Genomic DNA, 15,152 nt, shown 5'->3' with positions numbered 1-15,152 from the left:
TTATTATATACATTTTTTTTATTGTGCAAAAATAGTAAAACCCAAGTTGTATAGTGTGTATATAAATAAACCTATGTCATTGTTCCTTCCAGGCAAAAATGATGCTCTGTGTTGAGTGACATCTGAATTTCTACTAGTCTTAAGTTGGCTTTTTATTTGGTACATTCTGGCACCAATGCAGGCATTTACAGGTTACTGCTGCACCGTTTAAGGTGCAATGGGACATTTGACTGAGCAGCTAACTTTAGCTTTGTCAAATTTCTCCAGTAATATGTCTCATACGCACGTCCCACATTCTCATGCCTCGGACCTTCAGACACTGCTGGAATTTGGAAAATATTACAGTCATTTACACTTCAATACCAGCATTTTCACGGCTTGTTGAGCAGCCAAGGTTAGTTGACCGTGACATTGACTGAGTCAGGCAGCTCCTCAGCCAGGCCTCATAGCTCTTGGGTCCATGTTAAGCTAAGGCAGAGCTTGCCAACCTTTTATAATTCGTGGCTCACCCAACTGACCACAAAAGTTTTCTTGGCTCCCAAGATTTAACTGACCAGATAATTTAAAGTGCAAACATGTATATCAATGTAGCTTGTCCATTTTCCTGGAAAAATAACTTGGTTAAAAAAAAGAACCAAATATTTTCAGATCGCCTTATGAGCACTCGCTGACATGCTGATAAGAGATCTGGTTCGCTTCAGCAGGTATAGATGCATATTTGTTTAGCCCCCAACTGTCAGCCTAATTTGTTTGGCTTAAAAGCTAATTTAAAAGAGACCGTTTGAGTGGATGATGTTCTGTTTTTGCAAAGAATTGATCACTTTTAAAAATAAAATTTGGTTGTTTTACATTATTCTAAAATAGATAAATAATTTTTTCCACGTGTTGTATAATAATGTGGCCCCCTGGCAGTACCGTGGCCCACAAGTTGAAAACCGCAGGACTAAGAGACCGATTTATACCATGACCAACACAGTAAGGGGTGCTCAATAGGAACGAAAGCAGGTTTAGCGGGTTTGCGCTGTTTTTATTTCGCATTATCTACACTTACTGGTGGCATACTGATATAACGGTTCTGTTGAAACTTATACCTGAGGAAACTCAATAAAACTCCACCGCCTGCTTCTTCACAATTTCTGTGAAAATCTATTAGCTGGACACATTGTAATCAAATACAGTGGTAATCTTGCCCTGCTGATTATAAGTGGAGGTGGAAGCTCGACCTTCAGCTATTTCTGTATTGATCGTCATGTGTTTTGCAGCTGCAGCTTTGTGTAACATATAGATCACAAACATAACAGGCCTGCGCTGCATGTGTGTATGTGTAGGATGAGGTGCAGGCTGGGTAATGATAGAGGCAGAGGACTGTTTTTCTTTGAAACCACTCTCCCTCCCCCTCTGTCCACATCTGGCCAATGTCAAACTATGTAAATATACTGAATTGACTTCTACCTTTGTGCTCCAGGCATTGTGCCAAATGGAGTGTTCCATCCATCTATGTTTCAGTATGAAATCCTTTGAGGAGGCGATGTAAATATGTTGTTTTTTTTTTTTTCTTCTTCTTCTTCTTCTTCTTCTTCTTCTTCTTCTTCTATATAGTTAAAAATGAAAGGGTGTTGGGAAGAAAAATATGAGGGCTGGGTTACAGGGAGGACTGAGTGCTATCTATGTTTAGATGAAGTGCAGGGGCCTGCTGGTGGACTGTGTGTGATTGTAAGGTATGTGAGCTGGAGCACATCTGGAGGGGGTTTTTAGGAATACCAGGGGGAGGGAGAGCTCTTACGGTTAGCAGAGGAGGTCACATGGGTCACGGAGTAACTGGTGCGTGGTACTGACCTCACTCTGGCTGAGGAAAACGGGCTACAACTTCAAAATTCAGGATGTTCAGGTTGTACCACAGTGATCCCTTCCACACAAATGAGCCCCCTATTAGTAACCTTTTTGCTGTGAGTGTCCTGACCAGTGTTTCTTTGGATGTGTTGAATCAAGCCATTCATATAATTCAACAAAAGATGTTTTAGCCTGCATTATTTTCACCAAATCTATAATCATGACACATTTACTCATCACTGAATAAATATATTACCAGATATTCTAATCTAAGTGTAATACCAACTAGCGAAATCCTGCTGGTGTGGGTTTAACCCACTTGTTATCTCTCCTTTTAATAAGGCTTTTTGGACTCTAATAGCACCCCCTTGTGGGGAATCTTTAGCCTGCTACATGTGAGTACATGTCATAAATTAATTTATCCAGTGTATTTGTATCCAAAACTGGTCTTGTGTTAATTTAAACATTCCAGTGTTTCATGTACACACAGTCCAGAGTGCCATTTACTATTGTTTACACCCACTTTCTTACAGATAAGGGGGGAAAGCTTTGTATCATTAGTATTATGTTCCCATCTTGCAGCTGTGTTTTTCCTACTTGAAAAGGTGCTTGCAGGCATGTGATTGATGTCCCCCACTTTCATCACTGGAAAGTTTTGTTCAAGTCTTTGTTCAGTGCCAATAATCACTCAACACACTTGGGATGGCTTCTTTCATTCGAGTCATTTTCCATCCTAGCTTTTCTTGGACAGAAAAAAGTCTGCTTGGACGGCCAAAAGGTTTCTAATGGCAGTCTGCTGTCCCCTTTCAGCATGCTCTACAAGACATGCGAGAGAGCATGGCAGTGTATCTTATTGGGTTTTCAGAGCAAAACAGTTCTGCTCAAAAGCATTCCCTCTGTGTAAGCAGCTAGGCTCTTTTTCATTCGACTTGACATTGTCAAAACAGACCGAAGCTATTTAGTTTCAAAAATGTGCTTGTACTAGTTTGGGAAAAAAACTGCCAAGTGAGGGTTTCCCTCAAGGATGTGCTGCTGCCGGCAGCTGACCAAATAAAGCTTGGCCTCGGGGAAAGAGGGAAATGAAGGAAAGCTGCAGTGCAGCACAGACCTCCACCCAGACCAGCTTTTCAGCAGGTAGCTTTTAGCCTGGATGTTGAGTGCGTTTTTGACAATGAATGATATGTAAGCCATTTAGTGGGAGTGTAACAGTAGACTCCTGATTTGATTCACAGTACCGGGTTCACAATTTATTTTCACAATGTTTTGGACAAAATTAGAATGAAGAACTTTGATCACGTTGCACAACTTTACTAAAAACACGAGAGATGTCTAAAGATCTGAACCTAAGCTTGGCCCTAAGCCTACCCCTGACCCTTATATTGGTGAGAATGAAGTTTCACCAGATCACTTGTTAACAGTTTAAATATGAAGTGGGAGCAAAACTTTAGAAATTAAGCTTTACACACTCTTGATTTCTCCCTTAAGCAGGTTCATGAGTAGCCACCTGAGAAGCAGGACTGATGGACATGCATACATGCTGAAACCTTCCTGTTGTCTCTTGACAATTTATTAAAATATAATTTTTTTTTTTTTGTTAATAACGAAGTTTAATCAAGTTGTCGTGAACACTAATGTGCCTGTTGTCTGCTGGTAGCTCCTAGATAATGTCTGTTGATCAGTGGAATTGCATGAGTGGCTGTATTTTGGAGAGAAAATGAAGCGTGTCACAGCTCTTGCCTCCGGCATTCGTTGGCGAACTGGACACACAGAGTGCTCTGTGTTAGATGTTGAGATTTTCGTCAGCTCTCCCACCCAGCCTGTAGAGTTAAATGCTTCAATTCAGCGCATAATTGAGGTTGCTAAGAACACAGGAAGTGACATTCAGTTGTGCTCTCTGCGTGACCCGTACCATTGTAATCAGAGTTTTCACAGCAGCGAGGCTGTAAGCCTGGCATTGAGTTTCCTAAAACAGTGAAGAGAGATGTGCTGGTGGGGTGTCGGGGGAGACCACTGCAAATTACATTAGCAGACCGCTGAGCACAAACATTGCAGGGTTTACTTGTTTTTGTCTCACAGTGGGTTATGATTACAGCTGGCTTTTGAAATTGAATACCAGTTTTTTTTGTTTTTTTTTCCCCCCACTGTCTTCTTTGCATGAGGGCTGGGAGAGTAATGGCCTAGTAGAACACGCATCATCTGCATTCCTGTTTGAATACCAATTGTTAAACATGGAAAAAGTAATTTTAAAAAATCAATGAAATTGAAATGAAATTGAATTTTGTCTAAATTCCAAAGATTATGCATGCAGCAAGTCACAAAAAGTGATAACTTTTTTTTTTCAGTTTCTTGAAAATATTCTTACTAGCCGTTTGCAGTGTACAGCATGTGTAAAACTTGGGCATATAACTATAGTTTATTGGATTGTCTTTGCTGTTTATTTGCCGTTTTTTTTTTTTTTTTTGTCTCATTCGTGGGTTTCTTTTGTATGAGCCATATTTTTACAGTTTCTACTGTATCACGGTATTGTGACCATCAGTTCAGCTTGTGGTTATAGTGATGGCCTCGTCAAGTCAGACCACCTTTGTTTTTATAGCACAATTTAAAAGAAAACAGTTGTCGGCTGAAGTGTTGCAAACATAGACTAAAATGGAGATGTGGATGTGATCAAGAAATAATAAATAAATTAATAAAAGCGCACTGTGTTAACGCTTCAAGAATTCTTTGTTAAAACTGAAAGAATTAGCGTTCCTGAGACAGGAGAAAAAACAGGTAAAAATATGCTGTGCCTGTACTGCTGATCTTTTAAAAGTCTGAGACATTGAGATGGATTTTTGCAGCAGTTTTACAGACCACGTCAACATGTTTTTGCATGTTATTCTTACATCTGATGTTTAGGTCTCAATTGTAAAATTATTATTATTATTATTATTATTATTATTATTATTATTATTATTATTATTATTATAATACTGATGGCCTACTAGTGTCATTTTTCGTTCACTTGCATGCTCTAAAGGCTCATTTATTTGACTGTGTTCTCTTTGAAAACTCCAATATGCTTGCAATCCAGATTCATCTGTTGATGGAGGCAAACATGCACAACCACAGTTACAAAATGCAGTTCATGTTGCATACAATTACCAATTTCCACCAAAGAGGTCTCCAAGACCCTAAAACCATCCATCTATCCATCCGTCCGTCCATCCAAGCTTTAATTTAAGACACATTTTGAGCATTTTTTTTAAAAAGCTGCATAGGGAAGTGTGCTGAATTGAAACTCCACTGTGGTTTACCAAATTTAGTATTTGGAGGATCATTACAACCAAAGTACAGTTTGATGTACAACCCTGTTTCCAAAAAAAATCCAAAAAGAATGCAATGACGTGCCAATTATTTAAACCCAATATTTAATTGACAATTGATAAAATGTTGAAATGGAGAAATTGTTTGTGTGTTTTATTGTTTATTCTGTGAAATTGATGTTATGTGATGTACAAAGGCTTGTAAGTGGCAATAAAAGATGGTATACTATCAAGTATATAATAATTTTTCATTGTGCATCAATAGAAATTCAGTACATAATTGTTCCTTCTTGCAGTCTGTAAATGGTGTAGCTAGTCAGCAGAAAGCTCCATGTATTTTAATATCACTTACATTGCCACAAATCTGAAGGCCATATGTGTGCTGCATTTTACTGTAGTAATCTTGTTTTGATGTATTACATACTTGCATTTATTTTGTGTGTGAGCTGTATTTGTGCCACAGCGCACATTTAGAGTAGTAATTACAGGATGTTTGGATATCTGATACATCAGACTGGGCTGGGAAGCAGCAGTGCTTCCATGGAATAGTAAGCCTGTGGGGTTGGGAGGCTAGGAATGCCACCTCCTGGCTTTTTTTTGGGAGTTTGGAATTCCAATCATTCCAGCAAGCAGATGGGACAGTCCTGTGGGAAGAGCCCCATTCCAAAAACAAGTCTTATTTTGTGAAGTGGGATTGAAATTCCATGATTGAGTTCCAGGATTAAGTGGTTTTGAGTGGATCAAGTGAATACACGGATGAATAAATGATTGAATTAATTTTTTAAATATGTGTTCATTATTTTATGGGAATTGCAAGCACCTGAGCCAGTGCGCAATGTAGCATGAGAGAAATATTTTAGAAAGTAGGATAGGAATTTATCAGTTAATAGATGCCTGATTTTTAGATCTGTCAGCTGTGTTTTCCATGATGTCTAGGAATCCCCCCGTGCCTTCAGTCTTTGTTCAGTATGGATTTATTTGTCATATGCAGGTTTGCAAGATGATGTCCGACGCCAGTGAGATGTTGGCAGCAGCCTTGGAGCAGATGGATGGGATCATCGCAGGTAGGCCAGAATAGTAAAATAAGCATTGATGCTTTAGTAACATACATTCATGCTAGAGATGGACCAATTTAATTCCAGGTATCAGGCTGATATCAGCAGAAAATGCCGAATGGGATATCTTAATGAATATGATCAAGTCCTGGAACAAATCTATCCTGAAATAGTACTCTAACTCTGTGTGATGCGATGTTAAATGAAGTGCTTCAGTTTGAAATAGTTCATTTTAAAGCATGGTAGCTTTTAATAAAGAAATATTCAGCATTGAAATTTAGGAGAAAATCCCGCAGTGAAGTTTCTTCATCTGAGGCCAGAGTAATACTCGTTTAGATTACTTATCACCTCAGAGGCACCCGAGACGACACAGCCATTCTCTTCGTGGTTGCGTACGAAAGCCTCCTGCCCGGGCTTTATGGCTGACTCTGAGACATTATGTAGATTTTTCCACTGGCTCAGCACTGAGGAAATAAAATACTTATTCGTTCTGCTTCCACACTGCTGTCCATCTCTGGGAACATCACTGAGAAAGCAGCAAGATTTAAGAAAGTATTTGCTGTATGAATTAGAGCTTAGCAGAGCATGTGCTTTTCCACTGACTCTTGTAATTGCAGAGGTGGATGCGCCAATGTGTAAATCATCTGACCTTAATGACCATAGTGGCTATAGAAGTGCTTCGTCCTGCTTTTTGGAGTATTGACTTGATGGGTCTCATCATTCGCTATCATATTTTTAAATTTTTTGTATATTTTTAATCTTTTGTATGTTTTTTGTCTCTGTATAATAATAATAATAATAATAATAATAATAATAATAATAATAATAATTATTATTATTATTATTATTATTATTATTATTATAGCAAACTTTTTATACCAATGTATACAAAATAGGGAGCAAAGGCGAAACTAATCTCCCTCAATTGATAGAAGTAGCTTAATCAATGCTAATTGGAATTTTGTTCCAGATATTTGGTGCATAGAAACAAAAAGCTACTTCACCACTTAGAGAACTTCTGGATTTACGCTTTGTCGTCTTTTATAACAATGTGTGAAGCAGAATACTTTGTGATTTGATTTATGACCCGAGTATAAGAGAATAACTTTTACATGTGCAGCTGTCTTTGTGCTCCAGGCTCTAAGGCCATGGACTACTCCAATGGTCTGTTTGACTGCCAGTCGCCCACCTCACCTTTCCTCGGCAGTCTGCGGGCGCTGCACCTCCTGGAGGATCTACGGGGGGCACTGGACCTGATGGACACAGAGGAGCGGGAAAGTTTGCGCAGCCAGGTGCCGGAAACCACAGCAGAGAGCCTGGTGGAGTGGCTTCATGGCAAACTGGTGAGTGTTTCTAATCAGGACTGAAATTTTACTTCAAATCCAAATCTAGCCCTAGAACATTGTGCTAAAGTCAGGTCTGACCCACTAAAGTTACATCCAGACCGCCCTGAAACCCAAACAGCACTAACCAGAGACTGATTAAAACACATTCCGCATTCAGAAGTTTTCATTCCACTGTAGTGAACTCATTCATATATTATATTCTTATATAAAGCTTTTAGCCTCATATTAGTCTTTTGTATGTAATAATTATAGCTGCCCGGAGTTATTTGAAAACTCAAGTACTCGCTCAATATGTTGATATTGGTTTGTTTATTGCTATTCAGAAGTGTCATCCTTTTTTTTTTTTTTTTTTTTTTTTTTTTTTTTTAAAACAAGATCATTATATTCATTTTCATTGTTCATAATGTTAATGGGGGGGGGGGGTACTAGAAGATTGACATGCTTCAATGTTCCCAAATCACATTATTTTTCTCTTACTGTACAACTCTGTTCACCTGTGTCTTTTAACACTGGTGTGGATGTTTTCCTATGGCGTTCTGCTGTATCAGTTTGTGCCAGAGTCCAGTCCTGAAAGTCAGGCCAGCTTCTTCTCGACATGACGACAAAACTGAACAAGCTCTTCTCAGCCTCCAGTAGGTGCTGTGCAGTGTTTGCCAGACAATAAGGATTGTTTTATGAGATTTTCATCTTGTAACAAAAGAAAACGGCTGTAATTCCAACAAGGTGTTTCAGCCCACTGAGAAGTGGTTTCTGTGGGGGAGAGTTTCTCCCTCTGGTGTGTACTTTCGGTTTTATAACTGCTTCCAGGGTGATCATCCTCATGTATAGATGAGCCTGTAGCTCCAAAAGCTCCTCAGTCTTTCAGTCCTGTGCTCTTCTCTCTGTACTTCGACTGTGACCGAGCTCAACTTGGCTGTGTGTCGCCCTCACTACTGGGGGGGAAGGGCAAACTAGCAAGTAAATAAGTATATAAATAAATAATATAATATAAATAAATATAATATAAATAAATAAGTAAATCAGTAAAACAAAATAAAAGCAACTTACTAAAACAAACTAAAGCTAAAACTGTGATGGTGATAAATAAATGATTTGTTCAAATGTGGTACACCCTTAGAGTCTAAGTGACTCATAAAAAGCTGTATTTGAATGAGGAAGCCACAATTATGGCTTCTGTAGCAACATTGGGGCATGCAGTCTGCTGGGCTTCAGCCTGAATATAAATACACTGTTGCTGCCTACTGGATATATATTGAGCTGAATACTTATAATATATATATATATATAATATATAAATATTATGGTTTTTAGGGTGGTTTTGAGAATGAATTTGTCAAGTACTTGTTTGGAAATGCCAGGCTGCAGACATTCAGCCTCATCCTTCAATGGCTTCACTCTCATCCTTGATTTTTCCTTTCCATTTCTTATCAGCAGTTCCTCCTCTTGGCTTCTTATCAGCAGTTCCTGCTCTTGGCTTCTCAGCTGCAAATCATTACATTTCAACTCCATAGTCTAGACACAAGTAATCCACAGCTAAGTTATAATCCTCCCTAAAATGTTCCATGGATATGTCTTGACACTCGAGACTTTATATATACACTTTAAATAACACATTTACAATTGCAATGGCACATCTTAGCAGATGTGTCAAGTCAGATAAACTTAAATTGAGCTTGCTCTCAGTGGTTCGGCTGAGCAAATCAGACCATACAGTACAGTTACAGTGCGTTTTACCTTTCTTGGTGTGTGTTTTGTGGTTAAATAATTCTCACTAGTTGTGTGTAAAACCATGTTTCTGCAGAGAGACTTCACCCACACTAATACATGCCTGCATTGACCACAGGCTAAAGCTGTACTAAGGTGTTCCCTCTTAACTTGTGTTACAATTACAGCTTCAGCAGGCTTGATACTCCTGGCTCGTCCTTGATTGCTTGATCCAGCTGGGCTGATGATAGAGTGCTGAAAATATCTGCTCAGATCCAGACATAAAATGTTGGTTTTGAACCCATAATTTAATGTTTTCTTTTTCAACTTTCAGAATTTGCAATGGTCTGTGTTAACACATGCAGCACATTACAGATGATGATACTTCAGTCATTAAATCAGTTTAATCCCTGAAGAATCCCTTCACCACCATTTTTAAATTGTCATGCTTTTGCTCTGTGCTGATATCTAACAGATTCTTTAGCTGCAGCGTCGAAATTTGAACATGTGATTTCTCAGTGATTGGCAAGACTTTAGACAGTTATGCTAATAGGCAGTCCTGTAGGATTCCTCTCCTGCCCTTCATGCCCTGCATTGGGCCTCATTAAAAAAAGCAGTCAGAGTGAACTCCCTGTAACTTAAGTGTGAGTGAGCAGAGCTAAACTGCTGTATGGATGTATGTAAATGTTTTGATTTTTATGAAGTCAAAAAGCAATTCAAAACAAGCTGTTTTTGCAGCTTAGATTCCATATATGGACTAGAGACCCAAATAGCAAATTTGTAATCTTAAAAAAAAAATGCCTAGTTGCTGTTGAGCAAAACCATTGCATCAGTGTAGTATCTCTGATGCTAAATTTATACGCTAGTTGTATTGCTGATGGTTGAATATGCTTATAGTGTAATTGTGCAGTGTTGATTCAACATGGAGCACATAGTAAATTCAGTTCAGAATTTACTCACGGTATCACACCATGGGCTCTGTTTAAGTCCAGAACATGTACAGTGGAATGATAAAGCCAGCATATTACTAATTTACTTTAGTTCAAGGCCCTCTGTTCTTATTCTCTGTTTTTGTGGTCTGAAATGACGACAACTGTGCTTGCATTGCTGCATTCTCAGACTACTCTCATTGCAAATGTATTTTGCTGACAAGCACAGATATAAAGACATGCCCAATACTCATAGCATAAATCTGTGAATTAATATCACCTCACCTAAATATAAATGGGTAGCTTCTACCTGTTCCTGTACTTTCATTTCTACAACTGATTTAATTCTTTTTTTTTTTTTTTTTTTTTTTTTTTTTTTTTTTAAACAATTAAAAAGACAGGATCAGACAGCTATGCCTTACAGCAAGAAGGGCCTGGGTTTGATTTTCTGGCCGAGCAGCCAGGGTCCTTCCTGTGTGGAGTTTGCATGTTCTCCCCTGTCTGCATGGGTTTCTTCCCACAGTCCAAAGACATGCAGTCAGGCTAATTGCAAATATTAAATTGCCCTTTTGGGAGTGAGTGAGTGAATATGTATGTATGTATGTCTGCGTGCGCTGTGATGGTGGTGTGACCTGTCCAGGGTGTTTCCTGCCTTTTGCCTAGTGAGCACTGGAATCCACTGGAAGGCTCCAACGCCCCCTGTGAAAATAAGGAAAATACTGGTGGGAAATCAAAGGTAGATTTGTACAGATGTGGTTGTGGTTTCTCTTGTTGAATCAGTTCCAATACAACAAGCAAGATCAGTGCAAATTCAGTATCCTACTGACTCAGTGGTAGATGAGTGGAGTACTTAGAGACTTAGCTGAGGACTTTTATTACATGGCCATGTTGCCTGGATGGGGATCAAACCTCCAGGCTTCTGTATGCAGGGCGATTGCATTACACGCCTTTAGTCGGAATAAAGTCCTCAGTTAAGACTCTGAATACTGAACTCTCCTGATACTGTAACTTAGAGCTGCAAACAATGATTATTTTCATAATTGATTAATTAGTCATTTGTCCATTGTGACTTTGATTAATTGGGAACTAGAAATCTGCAGATACTCTGGCAATAGTATTTCATTCATTGTATTAAAAATACAAAGATTATGCTTCCTTTATAAAACTATAGCAGGCATTAAAAGATTTTTTCTAAAAAAGGGATTTTATTAAGCGCACAGTAATATATTTTTTGTCATCATTGCTCTTAAACAGTTTTTAAGAGAGGCAGAAACAGTAAAGGAACAACAGACACATTTTACGTGGCAATCTAAAATAGATAGGCTGGGTTTCTGTATGCCACCTATACTGATAAAGCAAAAAATTAATTCAATGGCTTGTGTGGTCAATTACATTATGTAATGAAATCATATTACAGACCACACGCTAACAGTCGGGTCATCAACTATATCAGATACAGAGACCTAAAGTAGCTCATCACATGGAAAATGGCAGTAACCGTGTGTGATGTCCTATGGTGTCCAGCTAATTCAAATATTTTTTGGGATTCATACAAGATACTGAGGTCACATGATGATGTAAATGGATAGCTCTGGTAGATATGTCATGCTGAATTATTCAATAAAATACAACAGTACGATGCAGATTAAGCATGAGATCTACATTGTTTCAGTGGCTTTGCCCAACATCAGATTGACATTTTTAATCACAATTTTGGGCAGTGACTCTGTTCACTGTTTTGGAAATAAATTGCATTCCCTTTGTCTCATGATGCATGCTGTAGAGCATTATGCTCTTATTTAGAGACTTGTGTTTGGACCTGCTCCTTCACTTTCAAGGCTAATTTGATTTGGGTCAGAAACACTTTTATGCTGCCTGACCTGCATGTGACCTGCCAACAACACTGCAGTAGCTAGACCAATGCTGACGTGTCAGTTAACTGTCTACCTGCTTTTGTTGGGTCTTTTTCCTGTGGCTAAATGCAGCATATTGCATCTTTTATTACATTTGCTTACTTGCTGTTTGTTCTTAAGGGTTTATTACTCTTTCGTTTTCAGTAGAGCCAAACATCTGCATTACATGTTAGACATTTATTTTGACTTTGCCATTGATAAGGGTTTGGCCATGGTAAAAGGTAAGTGCATAAGACTGGTCACTTGCTTTAGTAAAGTGTGGGTGGATTAAGACCCTTTTTTTTTTTTTCTCCCCTGCCTGATCTTTCCACATGTAACTTTAGTCGGGCTCATTGTATGAAATTTCCACTCTTGTGTGTCGAAGTAGTGCATGTGAAAACCATCCAAAGGCTGCGTTTGTTCAAGCTTGGAAAATCTCATGACTTCACATTCTCAGCATGTGATTTCTCTGTCAGCCTCGTTTTACTCCTCTATATGTGGGGGCTGAATCTTCAAAGTTCATCTGACTGTGTACTGCTGACTAGTGAAGGCTCAACAGATCAAGTTAGTTAGTGAAGCAGAGGGTTAACAGCAGTGGCCAGATAGTCGATATACAAACACTAATCACCCAAAAAACCACAAGGCACAAAGGTTGTCACAGTACCAGAAGTCTGACTTTGATACTAATCCAAATCATAGTACTGCAGTGCTTGATACCAAAATGATACTTTCAGGGTGATGTCAAATCACTGCTGATGTCAGATTACAAGTACCACTGTAATGAAGAACTGAAGGCAATAATCACTATTTTTGGAAAACTGACAGAGAACAGTCAGCAGCTGATATCATTTTAAACAGCTTATTCACTTTCACTTTGATTACAATGGATTTACACAGGGCAATATGCTGTAGAGCTTGTAGAGCAAATTTCCCACTGTTTTTGCAGGTAGTTTCCCAGAATATAACATGGAGTGTCATGATGGATCAGATGAGTTGTAAAAGTATGAAAATGTAATACTTCACATGCACCTTTTTAAATTCCAGAGAAACTCTGCTAAAACAAATCTTTTTAAAATATTTAAAGATAATATTATTAATGCTCCTCCTCATATTTTGGCAGAAAAGTATTGCACGAATTATTTTTAGATATCACCCAGACCAATAATACTTTGTCAAAAAATGAATATAAATAGTGACCTAACCACAATGTTTAATAGACTGTACAGCCAAACATATTCATTGTTACAGCTTAACTAACATCCCTGATTTAATGCAAACCCTTCAAATTTACATATTTGTCTACAGGCAGAAAAGTGTCATATTATGACTTAAATACAGAACTGCCAGTATTGTTTACCACATTGTAATACCAAAAAAGCATCAACCCTTCGATACCGAGATTGATTCTAAAACTCCCATGCAAAAGTTTGAGCACTGGTGAAATAACGCTTTGTTGATTTTTCTAAGTGAAAGTAAGTTAAAATGTCCAGTTTTGAACAAATCAGTTTGCAGACTCAAATGTCCTTTTGATGTTTTTCTATTCCTGTTATTAATTTCTGCTCACTCACATTTAACATGCAGCACAAATCACAGAGCCACAGTGAGTCTTCCAGCTGTCAGAATCTGTCTTTCTTGTTTCTGTTAACTGATGCATCTCTTCCAAAAGTGCAATTACTGTGTCAGTTTAGTGGGCTGTAAAATTGCACTTGTTTATTTTTCTAGACGAATGGCCACGGATCTGCAGTGGGGGATTTGGTCTGTCAGGAGCGTCTCTCCCGCCTAGAGAGCGACAAGGAATGTCTAGTGCTTCAGGTGTGTAGACAAGACAAGCATGTTTTCCATTTCAGTTTATTAGATCACCTGTTCTTTTCAGGCTGTACTGTCGGTGCCCTCTAAACCTCAAGTGCTGTTCTCCAGTCTTTAGTGTTGGCGCACTTCAGTAGTGATGTGTTTTTTTATATATATAAGATGGAAAGGAAGAAAGTAACCTTTTTTTCCTGCAGGTGAGCGTTCTGACAGACCAAGTGGAGGTCCAAGGAGAAAAGATAAAGGACCTAGAAATGTGCCTTGAGGAACACAGAATGAAGCTTAATGCCACTGAAGAATTATTACAGCAGGTATAGAGGTTGTATATGACTTATGCTTAGGCTGCATTAATAAATAAATTTTTTACAATGAATATAGGCATAATATATAAGTTCACAGACACTTGCTTATCCAACATTTCTTCTTCAGTCTACAGTAATAGTTTGTCCCTCCTTTGCCTCAGTAACAGCCTCTGCTCTTCTTAGGCTCATGCACAGCGGCTGCAGAGTGCTTTTCTATGAAGATTGTACAACTTGTATATGTGTACAGTTGAACACCTGTGTCAGGAATGGCTGTGTAATGTTTTTGTACAGTTGAAGTCGAAAATGTACAAAAGTTGCTGGAAATGCCATAGAGGTTATAGAAAATGTTAAATAATGCTAAGTTTTGGATTCCTCAGTGTAGCCACCCTTTGCCACAATAGCATAATGCGAAAGGAATTCCTTTAACTACTTTAAGCAGGAAATCCTTGACAGGTTTTGATTTCAGACAGTGATTCTTAGATACTGGGTGGTTTTCCGTTTACAAGATTTCCATTTTCATAAAAATATAACCTTTTGCTAATGTGACTGCTTATATCTGCTTATATAAACACATATAAAGGAAATATTATATTATGTACAATCTAATAACATTGTAATTTCAGGCATGTGTTCGCAAGTGTTTGAGCAGCCTTGTATGGAACAGCTAAACTGGTTCAGTAGTCTAATCTGCATTTTCTCTGTAGGAGTTGCTGAGCAGGAGTGCATTAGAAACACAGAAGCTGGAATTGTTGACAGAGATATCCAGTCTGAAACTGAAGCTGGCGACAGTAGAAAGAGAGAACAGGGAAAGCGAGGTAATGGGCATGCAGTGACGCTGTTAGGAGCTCTTAAAAAATAAAGAAATCAGTAATTTCATGCAGAGAAGTCAATCTTTTAAATGCATTTCCTAACTGTGAGGTCACAATCATTTTTCACTCTGACAGAAGTTTTAGGTTTAAGATTTAACAATGCAAGACCATGCAATT

At 38.4% G+C, this 15,152-nt stretch overlaps 1 protein-coding gene across 2 annotated transcripts in view; it reads left to right on the top strand.

Moving 5' to 3' along the window:
- Positions 1–15,152, top strand: part of ppfibp1a (PPFIA binding protein 1a) — a 40,722-nt gene that overhangs the window by 6,628 nt on the left and 18,942 nt on the right. For both annotated transcript variants that reach the window (XM_017695855.2, XM_017695853.2), the window contains exons 2-6: positions 6,124–6,196; positions 7,325–7,530; positions 13,781–13,870; positions 14,062–14,175; positions 14,871–14,981. In XM_017695855.2, coding sequence (XP_017551344.1) covers positions 6,133–6,196; positions 7,325–7,530; positions 13,781–13,870; positions 14,062–14,175; positions 14,871–14,981 — 585 coding nt within the window. In that variant the 5' untranslated portion in view covers positions 6,124–6,132. The remainder of the gene's footprint in view (positions 1–6,123; positions 6,197–7,324; positions 7,531–13,780; positions 13,871–14,061; positions 14,176–14,870; positions 14,982–15,152) is intronic.

This window comes from Pygocentrus nattereri, chromosome 1 (genome assembly GCF_015220715.1).
Source record: "Pygocentrus nattereri isolate fPygNat1 chromosome 1, fPygNat1.pri, whole genome shotgun sequence".
Taxonomy (NCBI): domain Eukaryota; kingdom Metazoa; phylum Chordata; class Actinopteri; order Characiformes; family Serrasalmidae; genus Pygocentrus; species Pygocentrus nattereri.
This window is presented reverse-complemented; position numbering and strand designations above follow the sequence as displayed.